The sequence below is a fragment of the Zosterops lateralis genome (genome assembly GCF_965231275.1).
Source record: "Zosterops lateralis genome assembly, chromosome: 4".
Taxonomy (NCBI): Eukaryota; Metazoa; Chordata; class Aves; order Passeriformes; family Zosteropidae; genus Zosterops; species Zosterops lateralis.
The window spans coordinates 30,015,764-30,031,249 of record NC_139765.1 but is presented as its reverse complement, the minus strand read 5'-3'; the positions used below and the strand labels follow the sequence as shown (position 1 = coordinate 30,031,249).

Genomic DNA, 15,486 nt, shown 5'->3' with positions numbered 1-15,486 from the left:
ATTAAAATTATGTATGTCATACTAACAAATAAAGATATATTTTTTACATCTTAAGACTGGACATGATTACTGATACACAAATATTTCTCCAGTCTAATATATTACTCTCCAAAAAAAGGTAAACTGAATTCAGCAGCTTCAAGTTTTGAAATTCTCAATCTTACAAGAAAGTCCTACTTCTCTAAGTCATTTCACTCAGCAGAATAATAGGTTCTAGTGTGGGAGATGTATGCTCTCCCAGCTATCAGCAACATAAAGAGAAGTTGTTTGGGGAGAAACACTAAGGAAGCAATATCAAGATTTCACATTACCCTGGCTTTTCACACTAGGTATTCCCTACTATATTCACTACTCAGACTTAAAGCAAATCAAGCACTGTTCACTTCCAATGTAAAACCAAGACTCACTTTTCTCAAACTTCCTATAGAGTAGTAAGATACAAGTGCTGGCTAATTACCATCCTTCAAATAAGGAAATGTAAATGCATGTTCATAAGAAATATGCATGTGCAGTTTTTAAAATTACGAGATGGTTTTAAAGAACCATTCAAATAGGATGGTTTAGGAGGTTTAAGGAATCTCACCTGACTGAGCTCACTTTGAAGTTGCAGGCCATGCTGCTCTTTTTCCTCCCGCTGCTGCTGGAGCTGTTTACATTCTGCCTTGAGATGCTGGTACTTTGTCTCTACTTCAGACAACTCTTCTTTAAGCTTCTGGCTTACTTCTGCCTTCTCACCTAAGTCTGTCTGTAATCTCTGTATCGAGGCTTCAGACGCAGACAGCTTTGCCTGAAGCTGTTGGCAGTCTAGGTCCTTCTGGTGAAAACTTGCCTGCACATTCTTCTTACTCACAGATACTTCATTGTGTTTTTCTTCCAGCTGGGTGTAGTCCTGCTCTTTCTTCAGCAGTTTCTCAGTCAGACTCTGTGAAGAAAGTTACACAGCAACTCAAGTACAATTCTGCTTGCAGCTGTTCAACATATTATTCAAATTTCTTTCTAAGTGTAGATGCTGAACAGTGCAGAACTTGTTCAAAAACATTGTTAAAGAAAATATTGACCTGTATCTTGCATTACATACATACATTGATTTTGGAGCCCACATAGCACACAAATTCAACTGGAAATACTGTTTTTCATATTCTCACATAAATTCACTTTCTCTTACTCAGAACACCACACAAACTCTATTTCCATATCCTGAAAACTAATCTGCTTTCCCTGAACATTCAAATTAACTTTATTACAACTGCAATTGCCTGGGGAAAAGTTGAAAAGTTTTCCATGCCAGCTATCTTCTGGGCTACAGGCCCCTAATTGGCCTCTGCCATATCCCATAATTACTGTGCTTTAAAAATGATGTAAAGAGAGTTCTGCTGGTCTCAGAGAACCGATCCCATATACATATATACTTATATATACCTCTGTTCCTCTCAGTATAGCTCCTGAAAATATTAAAAATAGCATTTTTGCTTGAAGTTGTACAGGAGTTTGAAAAGCTTCACATCAAACCACAGAAATATCTTCCCACATTGCAACTAGATTATAAATTAATGTTCATATCAAATGTATTATATTCTACACATTCTACATACAATGTATTCTATCATGAATTAATGGGTCCTCCCTGACAGACTTTTCAAGGATGACAAACTTTTCAAAGTGGAAGCAATTTCTCTTATGGGAAGCTAGTCTTACCTTTCCAATTCTATGTCCAACCCCTCCAGGCCAAAATCCCTTAGCTAGTATTTAATTCTTATGGATAGCACCTTTCAAAAGGCTGCATAAAGAGGTGGCTGGAAACTGCTTTAAGGTCACTAAAACTGAAACAGGAAAAATAGCTCACTTTCACTTCTCTTCTTCCTATTCCTCAAGTGGTGTTTGGCATTAACCTGACACAGCTGAGGACTCTCTCTTAATGTGTGGTTATCTTAAGCATCAATTCGTTTCACTCCACATTGTTAATGAAATACCAACAGATTCAGGAAAGGGCTCTATACTGTATAGCAACACTACCAAAAGCTTGATTCATTGTTGCTGGTCTGTGGAAAATTACAGCATGACAATCCTTATCTTCTCAGTTCCACACCTGATTTAGTGAGCCAAACAGAGTCATCCTGTTAAAGGTAGTTTCATTTACCAATTTTTAATTGCATCTTCTTATTTTTTGCAAATACTTTAATATTAGTTTACATTAAATACACTCAGTTTGGTCCCTGTCCTTTCCTCTTTTCCAAGGTTGACAAGGCTCCTGGTAAATGCTTGTATGTATGGTCCAGTTCATACAGTGTTACATGCAGCATAAAGCAGTACACATTTTTGTCCTTGTTCCCTGTGCCCCTTTATTTCCATTTTTACCCCTACAATACATCATAAATACAAAAGGCAGCAAGCTCAAAGAGCTCTGATAACAGCCCTCAAAGAATGTAAGTTGAGAAGTTTCTGGATTTAATTTCCATTTTCTACCATTCATGGTGCCAGTAAATGGCCTGAAAAATATGACAAAAGTACAGTCTAAAAGCTAAGAAAATGAAAAACCAACAAGGAAAATATCTTTCAAATTATGATTTCTAGGCAAATGTATTATTTCCAGGAGTACTACCTTTTCATGTGTGAGCTGGCAACTCTGCTTAATGATAGGTAGCATAAACTGCAGCAATTTAAAATTTGCAATCATAACAACCTAAAGAATTTCTGCTGTAGGATATGATCATTAAAATATGGTGTTTGCTTGCATATTATATTAGTCCAATTGTTAAACAAAATGGCAAAGGAATTCTCAACTTCTGCAAGAAGTTAGTCATCAGTCCTTCCAAAGGAAATGTGTGATGTGTTTCCATTTTAATGTGAGCTGACAAACATAGGAAATAGTAGCATTCTCACCTGATTCTTCTGTTCTAGCTCTTTGACTAAACTTTGAAGTTTTTGCAGCTCCTGAACATACACAGCTACCTCCTGAGGTCCTTTGGCAAGTTCAGCTCTTAATTGGTTAATGGTAGCCTGAAAAGACAATCCCCATTTAAAACAAAGCTTTGCATGCATAATCCAACAAAAGCAAGATGTCTAGTAATAAAATAAAAATACATTTTCTATACAAATAACAAGCCTAAGGAAAAAAAATCACCTGTAAACTAAGGTCAGAGCAGCCTCTGAAGTATCACTGAGCATCATTTCCCACCTGAGCTTCATTTATGTCCTATTTTGGAAGACAAAAATCTGACCCAATCCAATAGCAAATGCCAGGTTGAACCCAAAAGTGATGAAAATCATAATGGATTATCCATTGATAATTAACACAGTTCTAGCCAAAGGTGAAACCTTTCCAAGTCATTGCAGTTACATGGCCACTCTAGGAAGGGAAATGTGGTGGAAAAGGCTTTAGAAGCAAGTCTGGCATTTGATGCAAACTTGGGGAGTGACTTTTGGACACATCAACCCTGCAGGTCAGAGGAGCAATACTACCCCATTAAACAGGATCAGTACAGAACAGAATATATCAATGACTGCACAGTATCTGAATACAGTGATGGAAAAAAACAAGAAAAGCACTTTAGGGCATGGCAGCCCTAAAACATGTTGTGTATTAATGCACTCATTTCAAATACACTATATAGTAGCGACCTTTATAAAGAAATTTTCTTTCCTATTGTTCTCATAAGCAGAGATTTCAGCACAAATGCATAAACACTGAATTCAAAAGTGAACTAAAGCAGAACAGAATAGACAATGACCATCCAATTTACAATCTTCCTACAGAAAAAGGAACACCAAAGAAAACATAAGAACACAGTATACAACTGCATATAGTTAACTGACTTTCTGTAACACTGTGCTTTACAATGCTGTTTCATAACAGAGCTGTTAGTTAGAACACATCCTAGGATTGGTCTTTTTTGGCAAAACATTCCAGAATATTATCAGAAAACAATATGGATATTTTATACTGAGACAACATAATGCAGAAAATGTGCAGAAGCTTACAAAGGACACCATTAGAGCCTTTCCAACTAGAATCATAATTCAAATTCATAAAGGTCCATCTCTTATTCACAATTCAGTAAGACCAACCCACATTTCTTTCTTAAAAGGGAAATACATCCAGGGTAAATATTCAGTCCTGATATTTTCTTGCTGATGTGTCTGCATGACTAACGAACCATTAAGAAAACAGAAATGCTTTTGTTTAATAACATCTTGAAATTGTTTTGGTATGACAGAAATTTGCTATAAAAATTATATGCTTTCCAAAAAAATTATTTCATATTTAAGTCTATTAGAAAGCAGAAAAATAAAGTGGATGGATGAAAGATGGAAAGAAGCAGTTGCAAAAGCTGTAGTAGGCACACTTCCTCAAATTTGTTTTATAAATATTCCAGTGTTTCTAATGCCTTTGCTTAGTGGGAGGGAAAAAAAAAACAAAAAACCCAAACAAAAAAACACTAGTCCTGGGTTTATTAAATTTACCCTCAATTTTGGCTACTAATTTTATTTCTTGGGGCACTCAAGTTAACAATCAAGCCTACGTGCTGCATTTAATGAAGATTTATCAGATACTGAAACAAATCCCAATAAACAAAGATTCATAGCAATGCTTAGCTCCAAAGCAGTGCAGCTGTTTCCATAACACATTTACTATGCAGGAGCCACTATAGTGAAAAACTAAAGATGAAAGGAGCCACTCAATATGAATATTCATCTGAAAGATGTAGATGCCAGCTCTGAAAAAAGGTATAAACATCCAACAGATTTAGGTGACAATTGTAGACTATACTGTTGTTCACATCCCTCTCCTGCAGTATTTGAAGATGTTCATATAGGGCTAATACGTTTTTTGTTATTCTCACCCATACTGGGCATTTACCTTATTTTAAAGATATTGACCAAAATCAATACATGTATCCTCAGCCAGCCTGTAAAAACAGCCAAGGATGGTGTAAAAACCACTTCAAACTTTCAGTCCTTGATGTGGTCTTGAAGAGCAAAGCTGAGATGAAATATGGCCAAACATTTATGTCAAGCACTGCAGCCAATGTGTCAATGAAGGACTTCCAGTTCTTACTTTCTTATGAGCAACACTAATCAAAATTGTGGTTTAGCCACGAGCTGTTTGAGACAGTTTGAGGAGTAAAGATCTTCTTAAAAATCCAAATCTGAGATACTGCATCCCTTTTTCTCTGCTTGTATGAAAGCGGAAGTTGTAACTGATAGAAAAGTAGAATAACCAAAACTTTTGGAGAACTGAGAAGATTCAACTAAAAAACATGCTTTTTCATTATGATTAATTATTATTTTACATTTTCATATGATAATCACAGCAAAGCTAGAACACACATCTTTATGTATGATTATTACCTCAGAGTTAGCCTGCTCTGCCTGCAAGTGCTTGCACTCATCTTTCAGCTTTTCGGATTCTCTTTCACGTTCCAGGGTCATTTTATCCATCAGTGTTTGAACTTGGACCAGTTCTTTTTTCAGGACAGCCACATCTTCCACCCCAGGCCTTTGTAGCTGAAAAGTTGTGAACAGTAAGCAACATCACATTGGCAGACATGCTTACAGTGTCAATCTCATTTCTAAAAATCTATCAAATCATCAATTTATAGACAAGATTACATATTCAGTAATACAGCTAGGCTAAGAAAAAAAAAAAAAAAGAGATAGAGAGAGAAAAAAACCTCTCCGAAAACCTCCCAACACCACAGAGAAGTGCTTATAGTTCCCAAATAAAACAGGATTTAAGGGCTAGTTTTTAGTTTTTGTCTGCTAAATTTTGAACTTGCTGATTGATTTAAACCAAATTTAACAAATGGAAAACTGTCTCAAAGATTTAATTTTTGTAACTTTTATGTAGGTAGATGGCTAGATACAGGATACTGCCCCCATCTTCAACAATTATTTCAGAAAAATTTCACCACAAACTAAACAAAAGGGCAGCTGACAGCAGCCTATCTTGAAGATACTATCAGATACGGCTCAAACCAAACCCACAGGTAAAATCTGCTGGTAATTGCATCTCAAGCACCTTAACATGAAACAGTATCCCTGCATGAAACAGTGTGTAGGAAAAGGAGAGAGACAGCAACCAGAAGCACTAAAGAAAGCAGTGAAAAGGACAGCTGGCATCTTTAGAAGAGAAAAGGAAGAGAAAAAAAGATAGGGAAAAGGGAAGACAAGAAACAACTGAACAGGGAGGAATGGATAGGTTAAACACCAGGACAAGGCCAATAGGCCTTTGAGAGCAGTCAGCTACAGGGAAGAAGGAGGATAAACAAGTCCTGCTTTCCTCCAGAGTCTAAGCAGTAAATGAATGGGAGAAACTAGTAAATTCCTTGCACTACTGCTTTAGTAGTGGCCCAGCTTGCTGAGTGACTGGGATTGCTCCCTGGAGCCATGGCTGAATATAAAAGTCATCAGGAGCCAAAGTCCTGGAATATACACACATTGGTATCATCAGCCAAACACAAGAGGGACGAGATTAACATAGCCATGATGATGACAGCTGCCACTTTTTCAGCCACTATATCACAAAATACCTTTCTGAGCATTTCTTAAAAATCCAGCTGCCCAAGGGCAGTCAGAGCATAACACCTCATGGAAAAAGAGTGACCTAAAGATAGCTGTGGAAGTCAGCAAAGGCATGCTCCAAGTTCAGGTCTTTGCAGCAAATCTATATGCATAATGCACTGCAGAAGTGCTTAAGGGTAAAGCATGAAACAAGAAGACTATAACATAATGCAGGATGAATTTTAATGTATATCAGAAACAACACATAATTTCTCCCTGGAAAAACACTGAAAATGCAGATCCAAAACAATGGTACTCTGAACTTTTTCAGCTCACAAGCAGACATCTTCAAGTTCAACAGAGTTTGACTGCTTTAAAACTGTGTTTTCAAGCACTTAAATAAACCCCTCCCTTGACCTGAAAACAACAAAAACATTAATGTGATGTGAATACCAGCTCTGTCTTTAAGTCTTCTACTGTACTTCTCTCTTTCTGCAGTTCTTGTCTCAGGTTCACCACTTTCTGTTCTGCACCTTCCCGAAGGCTGATTTCCTCATCATACTTTGATTTAAGATCTAATAAGAAAGAAGTTGAATAAATGATCCCTTTCACAAATTGCACAAGTAGAGAAGAGAAACAGATCTCATGCTAATACACTTACCCACAATTTCAGTGGCCAGTTGTGCTGCTTTTTGCTCAAATAAATCTTTCATTTGCTTAATGTTAAAATTTTCTACTTGGATCTCTTCTAGTTGCCGTTCTAATGATTCTATTTCCATAAAAAGAACAGTATTATTTTCTAGAAGAATTAGGACAATACAGTTCCTCATGCCCATAACTAACCATAACAGGTGAATATGTGATCCAAAATCCCTAAACATCCAATCATCTTAGCAAAGGGAACAACTTTACTGAAATTAAATATCTGCAAGCATGATGTCACTGTCACTAGTTGAGTACTCTGCAGGATTAAGTTCATATTGGTTTTCATTGGTCACAAATAGCCCTTCAGATCACTGCAATATGATGTTGAATTCCAAGCCCTGAACTGTAATTAAAACCTTGAATCAATACCAGTCAGATACTTTATGTACAAATACGGAAAATTTTATTCTATGAGTGCCTCATGGAGAAAAACAGAGCAAAAATTGTGAGTCTTCAAAACAAAAGAAAGTTCACTGTTTCCTTTGCTAGTAACAAGCACAGAAAAACACTACATAAAACTATCACTGAAAAATGCTATAGTTTATATAGTATAGTGCTAGAGTATATATCTGACTGCTTGAATATATGAAATGATCAAAAGCGTTCAAAATGTCTCATAAGAATTGCTTTCACATTCAGAAGAACTCCTGTTTTGCTTCTAAAAATGTCAAACCCTAAGCCCCTGGAACATTTCCCCAGACTATTGCTTAACATAAATAGCCCTTAACAGATCTTAAAATCAACTTTTTTCGCCAGTAATTGTGACTTTCCAGCTTTCTAGCTCTTAATTTACCAAAAGTGCTAATTTACCTAAAAGCTAAACCAAAATAAATTCCAAAGCAGTGAAGAAATTAATATAATAAAATGTTAGCCACCTGTAGACGTAGCTGTTGTCAATCCATCAGATTTAGAATCCTTAAGAAAACAGAATAAATGCACCATTAGACAGTAGGAATAAAAACTACTACTTCCAAAGTTCATCCATTTTTTGGAAAAGACATGGAAATAAGAACTTCTGTGCTCAAATACTGCACAGCAGTATAAAAATACCTGAATTCAAACAGTTATATTTGGAAGACTGGAAAAGGCCAAGATGACTTTTCATTTCATGTATCACTACACTATTAAGGTTTCCACTCATAAGGCTCCAGTAAGAATCCCCTCCCCCTCCCTTTCCTCAATATAGAAATCTGTCCTAAAAACAGAGGTTACAGACATCAAGAAGTACATCCTGAGAGAGAGTTTTGTCAGAAAGCAATTTCTGAGGTTTGTAACTATCCTGCATCTAAGCAGCTCATAGTAATAAAAAAAGCAAGAGCTTCCTTTAGGGCACAACACACCACAATTTGCCTTGCATTATTTTTCGAGCTCAGCTGGATACCTATGAAATACCACTGCTGTTTTCCAAAAGCTCTTACAAGAAAGACTCCATAGCCTTTTCTCATAAAAGATGAAACACTACATTCAATTTACTTTCTTTAATAAACTGAGTTCTGAATAAGCTCAACGGAAGGGAAAGTCTGAACTGAACTTGTAGTGAGTAGTATGGAAGAATCGTTATCTACTCTGACTTTGTTCTTTACATTTATACATACAGGTACATTGTGGAGAGATAACTAGCTTTGTTTTCAAGAACATGTCAATATTTAAATTACAGAACTAACTAAATCAGGCCACGTGCCTTACAAAAAAGGTTTTAATCTTCAATGTCAATGCTGACGATAAACCTGCTTCAAGTATTTTAAAGCAATTACTTGCTGCCGCTGCCCCTGCAATTTCTCTAGTTCTTTCTTCAGCTCTTCTGAATACCATCTCTCCTCCTGAGGGGGAAAATGATAAAAAAAAAAAAAGGAGATGGGGAGAGAGACTGTAAATCTGGTTGCTTAAGACAGTGCAACACTTCAATTTGAAACAAAGAACCAAGTGCAAGTAAAATACATTTCCAACCTTCAGTGAAGCTTGCAAATCTTGGACTTCTTGTCGGAGCAGTGATACTTCATCTCTGAATAAATATATCCACAGAGTGGAGAAAATGAATACACAGTGGTTATATTTTGTCAATTACATACAAGTTGTTACATACAGTTGTGTTAAGTAACTGAACTGATAGCCATGTACTACATAAATATAACTTACATAATTATAAATATTTATTTTTAGATGTTTTTAAACTTGGAACAAACCAAATTAATATCACTTTGCACATCATTTGAAAAATGCTAAACACATTAAATGGATAAGTAAAGAAATAGATAAAAAGTCTCATGAAAACAGAATTCAAATCTAAATCAGTGCATCAGCTCAACCATATGAGTTCAGAATGACAAAGCTATGCACTGGAACATTTAACTGGTTTGCATGCCTTTGGAAAAAAAGGACAGGTTTCTTCTTCACTTCCCATATCATGTAAAGGAACACTGCTAAGTGACTCCTGAAATATGCAGTTACATAATTTTTCAGCCACACAGCAATTCGGTATGCTCCACAGACATATTCACTTAATGGTCTGAATATTTAAAGCCTTAGAATTTTAAATTCTCAGATTTCATGCTCAAGCCTCCAGCCACACAAGAACACAAGATCCAAGGCTATAACTGTTAGTAATTGATTCACACAGCATCCTTCAAAATCACAGGTCTCCTTACAGAGTTGTACAGCTATTTGCACAAGGATAATGTTGCAGTACTGAGATACAGCCACTCCAAATCAAGAATACAAGGGTCATTAAAATAATGCAAAAATACTCTTTCTTATTGTTTGTACAGTGGCAACACTAAGGGCTACACAGAATATATATGTGAGGATACCAGTGCAAACAAATCCTCTCAGTTTTATACCATACAGTTTTTATGGCTGCTGGTGTGCATTATCCCCTCCTCCACAGATGTTCTTTCAAATTATCTCATACTTAGGAGAAAAGAAATCACCAAAGCAAGTTATTCCTTAGCTAAACTGGTGAGGAATAGATTCAATCTACATCAGCACATTAACATCAGGTCAGGGTCATCGAGCAGCAAGTGAAACATGCATTTGAACCAGTGGAGCAAGAACTCCAAGGTGGACCAATTTTAATGACAAAACAAACATGGGATATTGGGAGATTTACATTTTTCAGAGGAAAATTTTGTAATGTACACATTATTCTGCCTGTGTGCTACATTTACTAGAGGTTTGCAAATACAACTTTATTGAGGCAGGTGTAGCTGCATTTCAAAACCTGTACATTGGTTGTGGCTGGAGAAGAGGGAGCCACTTTCTCATCAGTACAAGTAAATGAGCTAAGATTCAGATCTAAGATTATAAATAAAAAGTAAGTGGAACAGATAACTGTATTAAAGTTGGGCTGAACATATAACAGACCTGCAATACCAAAGTATTTAAGATGCTCCAGTCTTCACAGTAGATTGAAGGGTTTGAGTTGTATAAAGCTAGTTTGTAGTACAGGGGAAGGCGGAAGGGAGGAGAAAGGAAGGAGTTGTAATGTAAGGAGTCTTCCACAGTAGTTGCCTTGATATCCCTGACAAAATTTTGCTTGACCATTTTACAATGAAACTTGAATTTAGTTTAACCAGTGGAAAATGCACGGGCAGGGAATTAGTGTAAGGGATTACTACAGGCACTGTAACTTTGCTTTTCTTCCTGTCATCCTAATCCTCACCCCATCTCCTTTTCTGCTAGTGCTGTGACAATCCCTTCCTCCTCTCAGCACGTCTGAGCCTACCATCTGGAAAATCCTTAGTGCCTTTTCATTATGGTCCACTCGCTTTCGCACTTGTAATGCCAGTGCCTCCACCCTAGTACTGAGTACTAATGGCCTTGCTGAGTCACTCCGGGGAGAGTTACATGATTTATGCTTGGAACTTATTCATCATAGTTTACTGGGGAGTGGGAGGAAGAGGAAACTGTGTAATTCCCAGTACTTAACTTTTCATACTGACTAAATATGGAATTTCACCTCACAATCTTGGTCCTAAGAATTACACATAAGCTTCACACATGGAGAGCAAATGGAGTGGTTGCCTGCTGCAGGCTGCAATATTTCTTTAATATGAAATTCCAAAGCTTGGAAAAACGTATTTATGTTGAATGAGTTTTTTCAAGCAAGCACAGAAATTATTAGCATTAAAGAATGCCATACTAATAGGAAAATATAGCCCATGTGTTACACAATGGCTCTCACCAGACTCCCTTTACACCATCCCTGACCTTGTCCACTTTTTCAATTACATGAGAGAAAACAAAACTACTTGTCCTTAAACTGTCAAGAGACAGGGAAAAAATAACCAAATTTCACCAGTCAACATCTGGCTGACTTTGGAAATTTGCAGGCATGCAAATAAGTATTTCATAAACTATATAAGCAATATAGTTAAGACCAATAATTCTTCCATGTGAATGCTATTATCCTTTAAAAGTATCACTTCGGGTCTAAATTGAATTACTCCAAAAAGACTTAAATCAGACATAAAAAGGAGAAACATTCATTCTTCAATAAATGTGCAAATCAGAAGCCCAATATGACTTCACAAGTACTCTATCACTTTACCCTGTATAAAGCCCCAGTTTTGATTTCTTTTGAGGCAGCAGCTGAGAGAGAAGGTAGCTATCCACAAGGAAGGAGTCATCCAAGACCTCTGCTAATGCTGGCTCCTACTAGCTTGCCAGCTTTGCTCAGTACTGGGGAGATACAGATCTGCATCAGGTAACTGAAACATGTTGTCTTCCACACTCTTTTCTCACCAAAGACTCTCTTGAGTTAGTTACGTAAATATATGTATTTCTTTCTATGTATTTATTTAGCATTTTGGGTTGCATTTCTGCTTGTGACAAAACATTCGAACTGTTTACTTCCCAGGATCAGCAGAAGCCACAGGGTCATGTGCTGTGTACCTCTGTGCTGCTCATTCTGACTCTCCTGAGTACAAACCAGGGGAGTCTGGGGGAGTGTGACAAAACAGCACCAGGGACTGCTATTTACAACAGTGCAAAACAAGCACTGAACAGCAAAAAAATAGCAGGAAGCAAGGGGAAACCTATGGAAATTTTACCCCCAAGAAAAACCTTCCCAAACCAACTCAGACTACTCAGTTAAACATTTCTAGAGAAAGTTTCACATTATCAGTTCCTGCTACATACCGCTGCTGTCAAAAATAAAACTACTTGACATTCTTCCTAGGGAAAAATAACTGTATTTAACAATACAGTTTTGACAAAAAAAAAAAAAATTTAAATAAACTAGCTAAGATTTCTGAAGATCAGCATGGAGTTTCTGAAACACGGGAGAATTACTACCACACACAGAAATTTCCCAGATTTACAAATAACTAGGTAAAAAGAGAAGTTATTTAGGCAAATACTGATATTGTAACTACCCAGTAAATACCCTAATTAACTAGGGACAAAATTGGATTTCTTATGTCTTTAGGATTGTCCTCTCCACTCTCAGATGATGATATTTCAGCTCTATGTCAGAAATAAGGAAAAACCTCTATTTTTTCTGCCACACTTGTAAAAATCATTCTGATCTGTAAAACTGCATTGTCTGCTGAATCAGAAACAGGTGGCTTAATATCATAAACACATGTATCTGATTTTCACTTACCGTCAGATCAGTATCAGACAAGTTACAAGCTGCCTTTTAGTTCTAGTTGGAAATGGGACATGAACGTTTAAATACTTGACTGCATAAGTTCAAATTAATAAAACTTCAGTGTAACTAGAAGCAGCTCAACACCGGCACAAAAGTACATGCACAAATGAGTACAGTTTCACCTTTCTGGTGACAGATGACCTTCCCCTCCATGAGTTGCATCAATGCCAGAATTGTGAACTGCTTCATAGTGCTTGAACAGCTCGTCCGCTGATCCATGAGACTTCATACAGAGAGGACAAATAAAGCCCTATTACAAAAAGGAAAAACAAAAAAATATGAGCCACATTCCTTTTTCATCTTATTTTTATACAGAACTGTAAATTTTGTTTGCACATTGTAAATGCAATTTTGAAAATTCATACTAATCCTTTCATGCTCTAATTTTGCAATTAAAACATTAAAAAATGCCTGCAAAAGGCATATTCCACTATTCAGTGAGGTTTTTTCCCCAACACCATTACATATTAGCAACAAAATTTTATTTAGCAAAATAAAAAGGACTGTTCTGCAATCCCCACCCCGCCCCCCAAAAAAACCAAACAATTTTCCATACAACTTTTCATAAAATCACATTCTTATTCCAAATAGAAGGTAGCATCTTGAGTTTGGTCTTTAAAAAAGTGATACAAAGACTCACTCTAAAGTACAGTTATTCATAAACCAATTATCTCCATATTGAAAATACTGATTTTAATATGGGCCAGACAAGCAAGAATCACTTTTTGTCTTTCATATAATTAATTGGTAAAGCCATTCAGACAAATACCACATCAAGAAAATCAGATCTGTACAGCCTTAAGATTCAGAAATAATCCATTTTCTATCCAGCATGTATGCCACAAGCTTACCAGAGTGGAAATTTAGCAGATCAATGCCCTCATTCTATCCATTAGCCCAAAAATGAAAACAAGTAAGTGTTATTTTCCTCTTTATGTATCTCTAACCATTTGTGAAATGTCCAAGTTGCCACTTACCAGAAGTACTACCCACCTAATTTTTCACAGTTTATTACATCTTGTGTAATAAAGTCCAGACTGCTGGACTTTACACTGGCTCCTCACCTGTGGTTATCATGCCAATTCTGAGCTCAATTCCCATCTACACTTCAGCCCATAATGCAACACAGCAGCAACACTGAGATATTCCAGAGTAAGAGCTAAAAAACTGGTCTCACATTAAAGATTCCCTGTAATTCCAGGCAGTGCAAAAAAGACCTCATGTAAGTGGGATGCCTGTCCTTAATTTTTAAGGCCCCCTGTTCCTTTAATTAATTTCAAATATGCATATGTTAACCGTAAGTTTTTTATGCCTCTACAAACTGTAGTGTACTCTAACATTAAACCAAGGCTCACCAGTATGCAAGATGAGAGCACTCCTCTAAATGGGATTATCACACTTTACCTAGCACAGGTTCACATATGATTTATAAAGGACACATGAAGAGTTTTGACACTTTTCAGCTCTTAACTTTGCATTTGGATGTTAACAGACAAGCCACAACACTTTAAATATTAGCACAAATTGAACATCTTGAATGTGTATGTTGATAACCACAAATAGCGCTCACATATTTACTTGGCATTCCCAGTATTTTGTTCCACAAGTCACTAAGAATTCAACAATATTTACATACTTTTAACCCAGGAAAACTACCACGTCCAGCTACTCAAATGTAGCCAAAGCTCTAAACAGAGCCTTCATAACTTCTATTATTTATTTATTTAGTGTTAAATTAATTACTAATACAGTGGCTTGTCAAGTCCACCACGTATCATATGGAAAACTAGTTTTGCCACAACACAACCAAACAAAACAGTGTACTCTTTCCTAAGCAGGAAACAAGCATTTAACCTTAACAACCATTTATTTATTTGCAGAGCTGATCAGCAAACTTTCACTCCAGAGTTAATCAAGCTAACTAATATATAAGTATACGTACAGAAAATTTGTTCAGCTACTAGGTTCCCAGAAATGTTTATCTGATACAATTAGCATAGAATGTCAGTGACAGTCACTCTGAGTGCAAGAACCAGAGGCAGTTTCCTGGCAGACAGCAAATGGCAATGGGGTTGACAATGGCATGGTTATAGAGGGTCACAAAATACGGGATTGGGTTTTTTCCCTACCAAGCTTTATACAGAAAGCTTCATACAATGACAGTGCAACAGCATCCTTTTGGAATGAAACTCTACTAAGCAGTTCTCAGTGTGGCGTTTACTCTCCCAGTGATGGGAATATCTGCTGTTCATAGAGAAAAGCAGATGTTCTTCATAGTTCCAGTAAGCACATCTAGAAAGAATGAGTGTAGAAAATTCCTCTGGCCTCTCCTTCCTTTTGCCCTTTATCTCTTTTCATTTAAACAGCAAAATCTGTTTCTTTGCTTGTTTTGTTTTTGTTTGGGTTTTTGTTTGGTGGAGTTTTTTTTTGGGGGGGTGGTTTTTTTGTTTTGGGTTTTTTGGGGTTTTTTGGGGTTTTTTTTGTTTTTTGGTGGAGTTTTTGGGGTTGGTTTTTCTTTTCTTTTTTATGGTTTTATTGTGCTTGAGGTTTACTCGGTGCAAATTAGAGCCCTCGAGAAGAGGAAAGAATAGATTACATGTGCAATTTGCCCAGGGGGACAGCAATCATTC

General features: G+C 36.6%; 1 protein-coding gene across 4 annotated transcripts in view; it reads right to left on the bottom strand.

The window, feature by feature from the left end:
• The window catches only part of EEA1 (early endosome antigen 1), a 66,439-nt gene that overhangs the window by 32,288 nt on the left and 18,665 nt on the right, over positions 1-15,486 (bottom strand). For 3 of the 4 annotated variants that reach the window (XM_083860039.1, XM_083860042.1, XM_083860041.1), the window contains 9 exons: positions 12,979-13,106; positions 9,154-9,208; positions 8,961-9,026; positions 8,082-8,121; positions 7,163-7,270; positions 6,955-7,076; positions 5,350-5,505; positions 2,881-2,997; positions 584-922 (listed from right to left, as the gene is read on the bottom strand). In XM_083860039.1, the coding sequence (XP_083716165.1) occupies positions 584-922; positions 2,881-2,997; positions 5,350-5,505; positions 6,955-7,076; positions 7,163-7,270; positions 8,082-8,121; positions 8,961-9,026; positions 9,154-9,208; positions 12,979-13,106 (1,131 nt within the window). The remainder of the gene's footprint in view (positions 1-583; positions 923-2,880; positions 2,998-5,349; positions 5,506-6,954; positions 7,077-7,162; positions 7,271-8,081; positions 8,122-8,960; positions 9,027-9,153; positions 9,209-12,978; positions 13,107-15,486) is intronic. The other variant, XM_083860040.1, reaches the window with a different exon arrangement.